The 13,856-nt window shown below is 34.3% G+C and overlaps 1 protein-coding gene across 1 annotated transcript in view; it reads left to right on the forward strand.

Moving 5' to 3' along the window:
* Window positions 1–13,856, forward strand: part of TMPRSS15 (transmembrane serine protease 15) — a 120,217-nt gene that overhangs the window by 59,615 nt on the left and 46,746 nt on the right. Inside the window, exons 14-16 of the mRNA XM_032877983.1 lie at window positions 5,903–5,992; window positions 7,537–7,662; window positions 9,847–9,987. Coding sequence (XP_032733874.1) covers window positions 5,903–5,992; window positions 7,537–7,662; window positions 9,847–9,987 — 357 coding nt within the window. The remainder of the gene's footprint in view (window positions 1–5,902; window positions 5,993–7,536; window positions 7,663–9,846; window positions 9,988–13,856) is intronic.

Consider the following 13,856-nt stretch of genomic DNA (forward strand, 5'->3'; position numbering starts at 1 on the left):
CAAATACTAGAAACATCTTGCTGTTTTGACATTTCAAACATTTAAAATAATTTTCATAATTTTTTCTGCCAGTGTGTTCTCCTATTCATCAATAAGTGGCCAAGAAGCAAGATTTTCTAGTAGAAGTAATAGCTGCATAGGCTTGACATTTTTAAAATAACAAGTTCATCATTATTCAAAATAGAAGATATGAGATAACTTCTGTACATAATATTATACATACAAATAAAACTTTAATATAATTTCCCATATTAAAATTTTAACTATATAACCCATACAGTCCTCATATCTATTCTGGTCAGAAAGGGGGAAAAAATAACACTTCAAGGTCAAGGAAGCATGATATCTCTGCATATTTTAACAATAGGGAAATTATAACACTAGAATAACCTACCTGATTTTAAAATATAAACTTTAGAATTTGCCCAAAGTATATTTGTTCCAATTTCCAAATGGCTCACTTCAGGGCAGTATTTAGCACAGCAGAAAATGTTAATTACCATCAAATGCATTCTGAACAATTTCATTCTAATGCCATTTGCAATTGGTTCAGTGAAATTCTTATTTGAGCAGAGCTTTTCTGGTTCCAGATCACTGATTTGTTTAAGCAGAAATAAAAGAAGCCATGGTTGACTGGCTAATAGCCTTTCTTTGGCTCTTACAGAGCATTTGAATAAGAAAATAATCCCAGACCAGTAGCTGACTAGCAAAAGTCCTCCCTTGTTCCTAGGGATCAATGTTGTGCCTAGTTTGGGGAAATGTTAATTTCAGTTTTCATAACTACAGGGATTTTTCCATTCTGTGATTTTGATCTCTTGCTGCTGCATTAGCTCTACAGTTGTTGTCCTATGGCATCAACACAAATAATTTTAATGTGGGGATTGTATTGAGAACACTTTTAAAAAGTAAACATTCCATTACACAAATATTATGTCAATTTGCAACACAACTTGGGTGACTGATGACAAGATACCTACTAGATAAAACAGGTATATATAAAAAGGAATCCACATTTCAGGCTCTAACTTATTTCTGCGGCTGTTAAAACTAGTTAAGAAAAAAAAAATTACAAGATATAGTTCTAGATATTTTAAGCCACTCTTTATTTCCACACTTTTGCTCTATTTGGCCATTATTTAGGCCATTTTCCATTTCCAAAGATAAAAATTAACATTAATTTGGAAAGTTTCACAGATAGGACATTATATTTTGAGCTAAATAATCTAACTTTAGCTCTTCATATAGAAAAGAATCGGTACTTATCTACTTATAATTTTGTGATGGCCATTTTCTAGCAGAGCTGCTTGTCTTTTTTTTTTTTTTAAAGATTTTATTTTATTATTTATTTGACAGACAGAGATTACAAGTAGGCAGAGAGGCAGAGAGAGAGGAGGAAGCAGGCTCCTCACTAAGCAGAGAGCCCAATTCATTCAGAAATCCAGGACCCTGAGATCGTGACCCAAGCTGAAGGCAGAGACTTTAACCCACTGAGCCACCAGGCGCCCCAGAGCTGCTTGTCTTATATATCATTAGTGTGACTTGACATTTAAATCCCTAGCAAATTCCATATTAATTGCACTCATATACTCCTATATCAGTATGTTTTGTCTATTCTGTTTTGTTTCCATATTTTTACCTTTAAAACTAAAAACCTGTTTGTTGGCTAGATTGCTATTCATTACAAATAAAGTGTAGACTATAAGAAATGAAAATTTGAACATCATTGTCATAAATTTAAGGTAAATATTAGTATCATGGTTGGTCACTAGAACCTGTGAATGGAACATAAATTTTGATAAACTGAACACAAAATTTTCATGGGATAGTCCATGTTATACTACAACCTAAATTTTTCAAATTGTTATCTGTAATAGTGTAGGACTTATTATCTATTACTATGATAATGAAAAATAATACTGATTTTAATAATATTCAATTATCAGTGAAAGATTATTTCTCAAGGTACAGCTATTGTTTTGCCACAAATACCTTTCATTTGAACCCTCCTATTGTAAGTGGGAGCTGGCTTTTCTCTTTTTCACCTCTCATTGACACATATCTCATGAACATCAGAGGCTTAAGCATGGATTAAAATTGACATGCCTCAAAGAAAATATCTATCCTTGACCATCACTTTGCAAAATACTGCATGTTATTTACATTCTGTATGCAGTGAAAATCCCTGCTGTCATGGTAGGAATTAATCAGAATACAAATCTTTGAGAGAACAGCTTCAAAAAAAAAAAAAAAAAAAAAAAAAAATGAAGGAGTTTCACAACTCTAAGTAAGTAGAGTTCCTTTTACCAGAGAGACTGTTTAACTCTCATTCTTTGGGTGGAGAGAGTTTATCTAATGTTACAGTATGATTGTGGTATCCAGAAGTACATTTTAGGAGTCTTTGGCCCCTCTATTAAGAAGCATATGTTATATTTCTACTATAGCAACACCACCATTAAATTAAACAGTGTGTTCATATTTAGAATGGATGAAAGTGCTTTTTCTAATTCCTTATTACTGTTATTATATACAGAGAGTAACTGATATATCTTAACAGCTAAGGATCAGAGATATTTTATTGGTCAGTTGTTTGATGTGACATTATATCTGAGATTCATTTCAAAAAAGTAATTCTTTTTAAATCATTTTTATTAACATGTAATGTATTATTTGCCCCAGGGGTACAGGTCTGTGAATTGTCAGGCTTACACATTTCACAGCACTCACATATCACATACCTAACCCAGTGTCCATCAACCAACCACCCTATCCCTACCCCTCAACTCCCAGCAACTCTCAGTTTGTTTTATGAGATTAAGAGTCTCTTGTGGTTTGTCTCCTTCCCAATCCCATAAAAAAGTAATTCTTAAGTATTTCAAGAGAGAATGAATTTTCTAAGACTTGTATTTAGTGGAGAAATGCTAAGTGAACTATTTTGACAGGCATAACAATTACACTTGACAACATTTCCATACTACATATGTATTTATTGAAGTCCTACCTACTCATCTACGTGTAATATAACATACTGTTGTGTTCAGTTATGTGAAAATTCAATACATTCTCCAAAATGTCAGCTATTTACTCTATTAGGAGACTACAGTTTTGAGATTTTCCCATTCATTGAGGAGAAAATAAGAATGATGGCTTAAAATCAGCGACAACAAAACAAAAAACAAATCCACTGGCCACACTGGCCATGTCTAAACTAATGAAATCCAAGAACTGGCTTTCTCTAATCTGCAATCTGCAATGTCAGTTTTGCCCCTGCAGAATTTTTATACTTCCCCCTTCCCCATTAATTTCACAGAGAACTGAAGAGAGCATTTCATGGTACTAAGAATTACTAAAATTAAATGAGCTGTGTGTAAGTGGGAAGAGAGGGGTTGTAGTAGATATTTCTTCAGAACTCTTTGTGAGGTGATTAGTCACATAATCAAGCAGAGTATTGACCTCAGAGATCAGATCATACAATTATCCAGCAGAGAACCTGCCCTTCTTCCCCCTTATCACTCTATCTTTGGTTCCRATACCTTCTTTAGCACCCTATGTACAGTGCCTTCTTCCTTCTAAATCTATCCATCATTGACCTTACTTGTTAGTACTTTCATTCATGTTCCCTTCTGCCCTCCTTCTCTTTGTCTGTACCTAACAAGTATATGTCACATACAATCCAGTGGCACTTACTGAGACATAATCTAAACCCTGCCTATGGCTTAGACCAGATGGTGGAAATGATGTAGAGCTTTATTAACCTAATAAGAAGACGTGTTGAGGGATAAGCTAAGATAACTGAAGTCTTGACTTTGACACTAAATAAATGTACACAACATTAGCAAGTAACTGAATACCTCCAATGCTCATATTGCCCATTTAAATTGGAAATAATAAAAATAATTACTTAATCCACAAGTACGTATTGAAAATCAGTACAGAATATGCTAGGTAATGCATAGGCACTTTTCATAATTATGTCTGACTTTTATAACAACCCTGAAAATCTCTAATATATATCTCTTTCACATATGAGAAAACCAACTTTCAAAAAGACAAAGAGCTAACTCAGAATGACAATTTTAATCCACCAGCTCAAACACATCTTCCTTTTATAGACCATGTTCTCTCGTCAGATGAGACAAAATTCATGGAAACAATTTGCAAATGATAAGATTTTGCAAGAGGTTTTGTTATTCTTGCTAAATGCATCTGGGTGTGGACCAGCCTGCTGGTGGAGGGGGAGGGCATTAGAGATAGACCAGGCTCTACCACTATACAGGACCGGATGGGATGGCAGCCTACTGTTGAACCACAACAAACACTTCTCTCTGTCCAGTTATATACATCATGAAACCCAAATTAAAGATGCTTATTACGTACAAACTTGGAAGAGGACATGAATTGAAAAGAGCTACATAAGTAAGGCAGAAGACATGTAAAGAGGGACTGAAGAAGAGGGTATGACTGAAGGCATTGCTACAGGTGTAAAGACATTCAATTCTCTCTCCTATAATCTGATTTCTATCTTACTGGGAGTAAATAACTTCAGCATCATCTGCCTTTAAATAGAAAAAAATATACACTTATCTCAGTTCCCTGTGTTCTTACAATTAGGTTACTTTTATTCTTTTGATTTTAAATGTAACATGTCAATACAAATAAGATAGAATTAGGATCCTTTAAGTAGTTGATTTTTTATACTACTTTAGAATTTTCTTTGAGTAAGCAGGGAGAAAAATATAAAGTAGGTTAAGAATTTCATAAAGTTAATCTGTCAACTTAAAATCTTAGTTTTTTGTTTTTTTTTTTTTTTAAGATTTTATTTATTTATTTATTTGTCAGAGAGAGAGAGAGAGAGAGAGCGCGCGCGCAAGCGGGAGAACACAAGCAGGCAGAGCTGCAGGCAGAGGCAGAGGCAGAGGGAGAAGCAGTCTCCCCACTGAGCAAGGAGCCCGATGCGGGACTCGATCCCAGGACCCCGGGACCACGACCTGAGCCGAAGGCAGCGGCTTAACCAACTGAGCCACCCAGGCGTCCCAAAATCTTAGTTTTAACTAGAATTTTGTCTAATAAATTTTTCCCTAACCTGACTCCTGGGCAATGTTAAGTAACAGACCAGTCTTGAGCAAATATTTAGCAAGAGGAGATTCTGTTTGTCTCCCTTTCTTAACAGTAAGACATCTTAGTATACAGGACAGTGAAGCTCCCTCTCTACTGAAAAAAAAAAAAAAAAAGTCAGGGGGAGTGATGTGGAGAAAAAAGTAGAAAAGCAAAAAGAAAGAGAAAACATAAGAAATGGCAGAATGCATTGGGGAGGGTATGTGCTATGGTGAGTGCTGTGAAATGTGTAAACCTGGCGATTCACAGACCTGTACCCCTGGGGATAAAAATACATTATATGTTTATAAAAAAATTTAAAAATTAAAAAAAAAGAAAAAAAAAAGAAATGGCAGAATGAGTGATTTACTCACCTTTCTCAAAGAGAATGTAAAATATAAGATTTTTTCCATTATCAAGATTCATTTTCTATATTTATATATTTCTATTTTCTTTAGCAGGGAGTTGATATCTTATTTCATAAAGCCTATTTATAACAGATGTTCAGCAAAATTATTCCTTGCCGAAATAATTTTGGGAAATGCTCCACACAATTATGCCACCTTAGAGATTCAAAGAACTTAATGGTATTTAAGCTTTTGCAAAGTTCTTCTCAAGAAACCTGTTAACCTATGGTTTTCCCTTACTTAGGTTGCAAGGTTTTCTTTTAACAATCTATAAATTCTATCTGTCAAAACCAGATTGGATTTTGGGAATATCCAAATAATTGGGAATTTGCTGGCATTTATCTCTCTGAAATAAGCATTGTGTTACTAGTGATTTTTCATTGTTTCCCTTTTCTCCTTTTCAGCGGACTGTGGAGGACCTTTTGAACTGTGGGAGCCGAATACAACATTCACTTCCATGAACTTTCCAAACAACTACCCTAACCAGGCTTTCTGTGAGTCATTTTCTCCCCAGGCCATGAAAAACAGATGTATTTGTCAAGGCTAGATCCCCTCTTTGACACAGCAAAGTTGACTATAAATTTGCCGAACCTCAGTATACCTACCACGTCTAGAAGACTGTATAATATAGTAACAACAATAACAGTAATAATTACTAACTTATTTAGCATTTATTTTATGCTAGGCACTCTGTTAGTGATTAATATATTATTTCAGTTCAATTTTTACAATAATTCTTTGAAGCAGGTGCTATTATTATAATCTCAAATTTAAAAATTGAATAAAACCAGAGTGTGAAAGTATCTTACTCCAGGTACTACTGCCTTAATCACTCTTCTTGATTATGCATATAATGTCTATATTACATATAACAAGTCCATAATTCCATAAAGTCAGTGGAAAGTATAGTAAAGGGCCAGTTATAACATCCACACCTTTGTAAATATAATTAGTGTCAATAAAGCATGCAGCTAGAGTAATGTATAAAAGATGAGATGGTGTGCCTGGATGGCTCAGTTGGTTGAGCATCCAACTCCTGATTTCAGCTCAGGTCCTGATCACAGGGTCTTGAGACTGAACCCCACCCATGTCAGGTAGCACGCTCAGTGGGGAGTCTGCTTGAGGATTCTCTCTGCCCCTCCTCTCACTTGCACACACTCTCTCTCTCTCTAAAACAAATAAGTAAATCTTTTTTTTTTTAAGATAAAATAATGAGGATTTACTAAAAATCTTAAGTCTGGGAGAATAGTTTGATAAAACTGCACAGAGCCTATCTCTTGGTCAATATTCCTAACTGGAGGAGCAGTACAGCCTACAAATTGTGTTAAAAATGCCAGTTCCCCAGCCCGGCCTACAAATATGCCACTTTAGTAGGTCTGGGAAACAGACATGTTCCTCTCATGGCTGTACCTAAGATAGCAACACCAATCTAAATGGGGAAATCTACCAGTGAAAGAAATCCCCTAATGACAGTGAAAAATGTGTTGTTTAGAAAATGTCAACTTTCCTTCCTTCAAATGACCCAGAGATAAGGAAGTATCACTTTCATAGGGGAATAGAGCCACAATTTCAGGGACTTATCTGATCCAAAAAAATAAACAGCCATGAATCTCATTTGACTTGTATGGGGAACCAGAGATTATCATCTTTACTTCACACTGAAGACAACTTTTAAACATATCATTTGCACAACCTAATGATCTAAGCATTCTGAAAGTCAGTGGGATATTAAAAGAACAATTTAAAGAAATTTATTGAATTTATTGATTTATGAAATAAATATTCATTGGGCACTTTATTTGTTAGGCACTGAAATGAGAAAAGAAGAAACAAACATAACACAGTCTAGATAAAGATATAGATAAGTTGTCAGGCTTTACAAAATGCCCAAGCTATTGTAACAATAAGGGAAAAGGCAGGAGGGACTTGAGAGGATCATGAAAAATTCAGAGAAATTTGAAATTCTCACGAGAGAAAGCTTTTGAGGGAAGTCAAAAGTAGCGCGTTCTAACCTGTGTTGTCATGTATTATTTTTAAGGTGTTTGGAATTTAAATGCACAGAAGGGAAAAAATATACAACTTCATTTTCAAGAATTCGACTTGGAAAATATTGCAGATGTAGTGGAAATCAGAGATGGTAGAGAAGATGATTCTTTGCTCTTAGGTAAGTCTGTGATTTAAATACTATGAAAGTTGTATAGCTCAAGACATTGGATTGATGGAGAGAGCATTTCCCAATAACTGTAATCATTTTTACAACTAGCAAAATGAAATTACAACAGCAGAATAACATGTCAAATTTTATGTGGAGCTTCCAAAAGGAGAGTGTTTACAATTATGACAGAGCAATATTCTTCTTGAGCATCCTTGGCAAACCAGAATTAATATTTTTGCATGAGCGGTTTCAACCAGCTATATTAATATACTACAGTAAGCATTACCCATTGGAGAGTAAAAGCTAAAAGACATATATTACTCAATTTAATATGCATTATGTGAACATCATATTTCCAAAAATAGCTATTAAATCCAGTGTTGTTTCACTTCAAAACTAAAAGAACAAATTGTGTTTTACGCAAATTTTTTATGATTTTTATTTACATTTCATTATTGTTCTGATTGCCTGTTTCTCTAGGACCAGCGGCTCCTATATAAGTACCTGAGAATGATTCAAATATTGACCAAAGTTGATTTTTCCCTATCTTCTACTGATTACTAATTTTTTCAAAATACAGATGGGGGAAAAGTGTACTATTCTAAAGGAAATTCTTGTATGTAGTTCATAAAATACACAGTAACACAATAAAAACTATCAATCAAATGTAATAGCTAATATTCTATTCAACTACTACCAGTTTTTAAGAAAGTGTCTCCTGATAAATAATACATTAAATTATGAAAATGCTTATAAGGTCAACTGGAGTGCATGAAACAACATACTTCACAAGTAAAAGTGTTTAATCAAACTGTGTTTGGGACTCATATTAATCATTTCCTACAAAACCTGGCCAGCTAGCTATGCAATGAGAATGCAATCTCATGAACATGGCAACCAATGGAGGAAGACCAGAAGGAACTTTCCATAGCTGTACAGGGGCAAGGTGGTAGAGAGGGTTACCAGTGATACTAACTGATTACTGCTTACACGGTGTTCTTCCGCAAAATCCCACAAAGTTCTAAAATTCAGGCTTCCTAGAAGAGGATTTTGAGAACCACACATGGAAGACATCAACAATGAATATCTCAGTGGGGCTGGGAACCTAATAGTAATAAGAACTGATGAAATTGAAATTTTATTTTGAGATACATAGTTATGAACATATTTTGAGTTGTTTTCCCATTTTTACTTTATATTGTCCTTCTAATGAAAATTCAGCTTCTCATGATCTAAGAATTCATTTTCATTTCACCTCTTAATATTACATCAGTTATTGAAAAATAAACAAGAATTCCAGAGGATCTCAAAATTATATTTTTCAAAATTTTAGGCAAGAAGTCCTTTTGAAACATAATCACTTTCCGGGATTGTAATATATAAAATATCTAATAATATGAGGGGTGCCTAGGTGGTTCAGTCAGTTAAGCATCAAACTCTTGATTTGAGCTCAGGTCATGATCTCAAGGTTATGAGATGGAGCCCTGCATGGGGCTTTGCACTGGATGGGGAGTACGCTTACAAATCTCTCCCTCGGCCCCTCTCCTGGTCCCTCCCTAAATGTGTGTGTGTGTGTGTGTGTGTGTGTGTGTGTATGTGAACATATTTTTTTAATTAGCCTAAGCTTTATTGTGTAGTAGAGAATATTTCATTATTTATGAAACCCCCAAAGCCCAAGACTTAGTGGAAAACATTTGAAAACCACCATTTAGGTTTATATTATCTGTCTCTAATTAACCTAATCCTTTAGCTTAGGTTAATGATTCAACTCACAAGAAATATCAAATACATTTGGACAAAAATTTACTAAGGGAAGTTATAATCCGCAGTGTTTTATAAAGGTCTTTAAAAGAAGTCATATATATATATATATATTTTTTTTTTTTTCTGGGAATCACATGAGTTTGAAGAGTAGTGGCGCTAAGCCAGTAAATATTAGGAGGAATTTATCATTAAAGCATAGAGCCACAGAAACTTCAGACAATCCTGGAAAAGATCAATAGAGAAGTTGACTTTCCTAGAAGCAGTGTCCAAAATCTAAAAGGAAGTACACAATTATGCACATGTGGTCACTTCCTGACCAGCCATGTTGCACATTGCATATCTCTAGAAGATGGAACTGAAAGAACAGGTATGCTTTCTTCTAGATGCAAAGGACTATTTCAGTGATTTTCTTGTTTTCCATTGGAACAGCTGTGTATACAGGGCCTGGCCCAGTAATGGACGTGTTCTCAACCACCAACAGAATGACTGTTCTTTTCATCACTGACAAGCTGTTGGCAAAAGGGGGATTTAAAGCAAACTTCACTACTGGCTACTACTTGGGGATTCCAGGTATGTGCATTTGGGATTACATGTTGCATTGTAACTTTCGGAGCAAAACGATAAAAGCATGTAGTGTTTCAAAGCCTAAATGTGACTTCAGTGTCTGCATTTGGATATACTCATTCTCTGTCATCACATCAGAGATTTTCTTTCCTCCTTTACATCTGCATAACCACTGCCTAGGTCAGTTCAAAGCAGGAATGCACATCATTTTCAGCATGTTTACTTGCTCTTCGGTGGGGTGTCAAGTTGTGAATTTTGTTCACTTAAGAGGGCCATTTTAAATGTTAAAAAGCGGGTTACTTGGCACTATGAAGAAGGAGGATGATCTGTCAAGTTCCCTTTGCCAAAACCATTTTCAGAGAACAGCAGGGAGTCAGGCAAGTGAGCTGTTTGGATTCCAACAACATCCCGTTAAAAAATTAACATCATTAACTTCTTAAAGACAACCACTATAAAGCTGCTGCCATGAAGGATACAGGAATTTGGTTCTGATACCACTGGTATGCACTACCTTCTTATTCTATATTTTTTATCATACCATAATATAATCAGCAGGAAAAAACAAAATTGCCTGCCTGCTCATCATGGATATATCTGTATCTCTATACCTGTAGATAGAGGATATGATATAACTCTCTGCTTCCGACAATCTAGAGAGAATTTGTGATTACTTCCTGCTCCCCTTGGACTATGATTTTTCTTATACTACTGCCCCTCCACTTTGGTTCTCTCCTGGTGCAAATATGTCAGGAAGACAGAATACATGTCACTTCCTTTATCTATCTTCCCTTTCCATAGGAGACTATCATCAGTTTGTCTTTGACTAGACTATCTAGAAAAGTGGTAGGGTCAAAGCATTTATCCTCATCTGGCCTGTTATCTAATCTCAGATCCAGCGTTACAAGTATCTGCTCCTCCCCTCACAACTAGCACAGAATTTTGACTTCATCTCTGAAAGTTGTATGCTTTCTGCTTAACTGCAAAGTTGGTCTTATCTTGTCCACCCTCTGGCCATGGAAATAAGCCACAACAAGTATTATCCAATCTACTTAGGTAGAAGTGAGTGATAGCCCAATCAACTAATCTGCCCTTCTGGGTTTCGTGATCAGTTTTAGAAACAGCTATTTGTGACTTATAAGCAATAGTGACATATATCAATCAAAATATTCAAATAGTGAAATAAGCAAACAAAATATTTAAAACTATGACAAATAAATAGTATAAAAATAGGAATAAAGACTGAGATTTACAGAAAATTAGATTTTTATCTTAAAATACCATACATAAAAAGGAGAAAATGTAGAAAATGACTTAATTTAAAATTATTTTTACTTTACAAATTAAAACTGTTTCTTTTAAAAATCATATTTATAATTATTTTTCAAAGGAATAAAAAATAAAGTGACATGAAAGTAGCAGTAGATGTTATACATTTATATAACTATGTTTATAAATATATAAATATATGACAATATATAATATGTATATGGAGAGAGGATTTTTATCTACTTCAATAGATAAAGAGGTGGGAAAATGTGAGAATCTGCAATGGGCATGCAGGAAAAAAAACACCAAGCCGCAATTTGAAAATAACAAGCATTTCCAAAAGAAAAGAACCAGTCAAAACTGACAATGAAAAGTATAAAGGGAGAAGAATTATATATTTTCTGGATTTGAATTAACGCCTAAAAATCACAAAGTCTTACTGCTGTCTGTAAAAAGTTAATAAGCAATAATCAGTGTTATAAAATTTCTTATTGAAATTTTTAAATTTTAACAGAAAAATCATTTGACAAATTCCTAAACAGAATAAATATGTTAAAAATCAGATCAGCTTTGGGGCACCTGGGTGGCTCAGGAGGTTAAACACCTGACTGTTGATTTCTGATCAGGTCATGATCTCAGGGTCATGGGAGTCTGCTGGAGATTCTCTTCCTCTCCCTCTGCCTCTCTCACCTCTCTCTCTCAAATAAATAAATGAATCTTTAAAAAATCAAATCAGCTTTATATATCACCCACTTAATGATTAATACTTATAGACAATATAGTGATATTTCTGAGATTTTGTGGAGAATTAAATGTATGGGCATCAATATCATCTATTTGGCATCTATCATCTATTATTTGAATGCAAAAGAATTAATTCTTCCAAGTATCTTGAAGTAGTGTAAGAAAATACCTAATACCTACTCTGCTGGAGAGGAAGGCTTCCCAAACTTTTTCAAAGAGTGATGTCATAGAAATAACTTTTTTAAAAAAGTATTATATTTTTAAACATTATATTATACACCTGAAACTAATACAACAAAGTATGTTAACTATATAGGAATTAAAATAAAAAGCTTAATTAAAAAACAATCTGAATTTTTTAAAAAAGAGGAGAAGAACTGAATATTTTCTTCCAAAAAAGATATAGAAATGACCAAAAAGTACATGAAAAGATGCTCAACATCACTCATCATTAGGGCAATGCGAATCCAAACCACAATGAAATATCAATTCACACCTGTTAAAATGACTGTTGTTGAAAAGACAAGTAATCAATAATAAGCGTTGGTGAGGATTTGAGGATGGGAATGCAGACTGGTACTGCCACTATGGAAAACATTATGAAGGTTCCACAAAATTTAAGATTTGGCCTACCATATAATCCAGCAATCCCACTTCTGGATATGAATCCAAAAGACATGAAATCAGAATCTCGAAGAGATACCTGTACTTCCATGTTCATTGACGTGTTATTTACAATAGCCAAGATATAGAAACAACCTCAGTGTCAATCTATAGATAAATGGATAAAGGTGATGTGGTCTATTATATTCAGTGGAACATTATTCATCCATGAGAAAGAAGGAAATCCTGTCATTTGTGACAATGTGGCTAAAACTTGAGGGCATTATGCTAAGTGAAATAAGTCAGAGGAAGACAAATACTACATAATATCACATAGGTGGAATCTAAAAATGTCAAATTCTTAGCAATGGAAAGAAAATAAATAAATAAGGAAAGTTTATTTTTAAAGAAATGAAGATGAACTATAAAACCAACCAAACTAATGAGATTAAAAAAAAAAACTAACTCTAACCAAAAGTGATTTTTTTCCTAAATCTGAACAATTGGAATAATTATTGGGCATCCCACCATCTGCAAAAAAGAAATCACTTTGATTCAAAACTTTAGAGAAAGGTAGGTCTTTAAAAAAAAAAAAAGAAACTTAGATGAGGACAGAGGAAAAAAGTGGAAAGAATAGATCACAAAGAGGAATACAATAAATTTCTTCCAACAAAAATATTACAGTTTCTGGTTTTTAGTAGATTTTTATGAGATAAGTACAACCCCAAGGATTTTGAAAAATATCACAAGCAATTCTCTTCACAGTAAAAAGCCTAAAGAGCACAATCTACTACTTCTAATATGAAATAAATCCCAAGTTTTTGGTGTAGGGGGTTGTTCATATTTGTTTACCCATTTGCTAGATTGCAATTACTATGATTATGTTATTCAAGAAATAAAACATTTAGAGAGAATTTCTGATTGAAGCTTGAATGGAGGATTCCATGACCAACACTGTGTGGTGAATATTCTGAGAATGTGGTTTCCCAACACTCCTGGACACAGGACAGTTCCTGCTGCAGAGTAGAAAATGGAGTGAATGAGTCGTCATCAGCACAATCTTCTCCCAGCGGGATTTTTACACCAAAAGACTGAAAAGCAATTATAGAAACAGGGAGTTGGCCGTGGAAGATAATCAAGCTGGTAATGGAAAGAGAGGTTGAGCAGACTTATCAGTTTATATGGTTCCCTGCTTTGATGATCATTTTAGAAAGAAGTATAAAAGGGATATCACAAATTTTCAGCATTTATGCACTTCGTTT

The sequence above is a fragment of the Lontra canadensis genome, unplaced genomic scaffold, assembly GCF_010015895.1.
Source record: "Lontra canadensis isolate GAN:19392208 unplaced genomic scaffold, GSC_riverotter_1.0 scaffold62, whole genome shotgun sequence".
Taxonomy (NCBI): Eukaryota; Metazoa; Chordata; class Mammalia; order Carnivora; family Mustelidae; genus Lontra; species Lontra canadensis.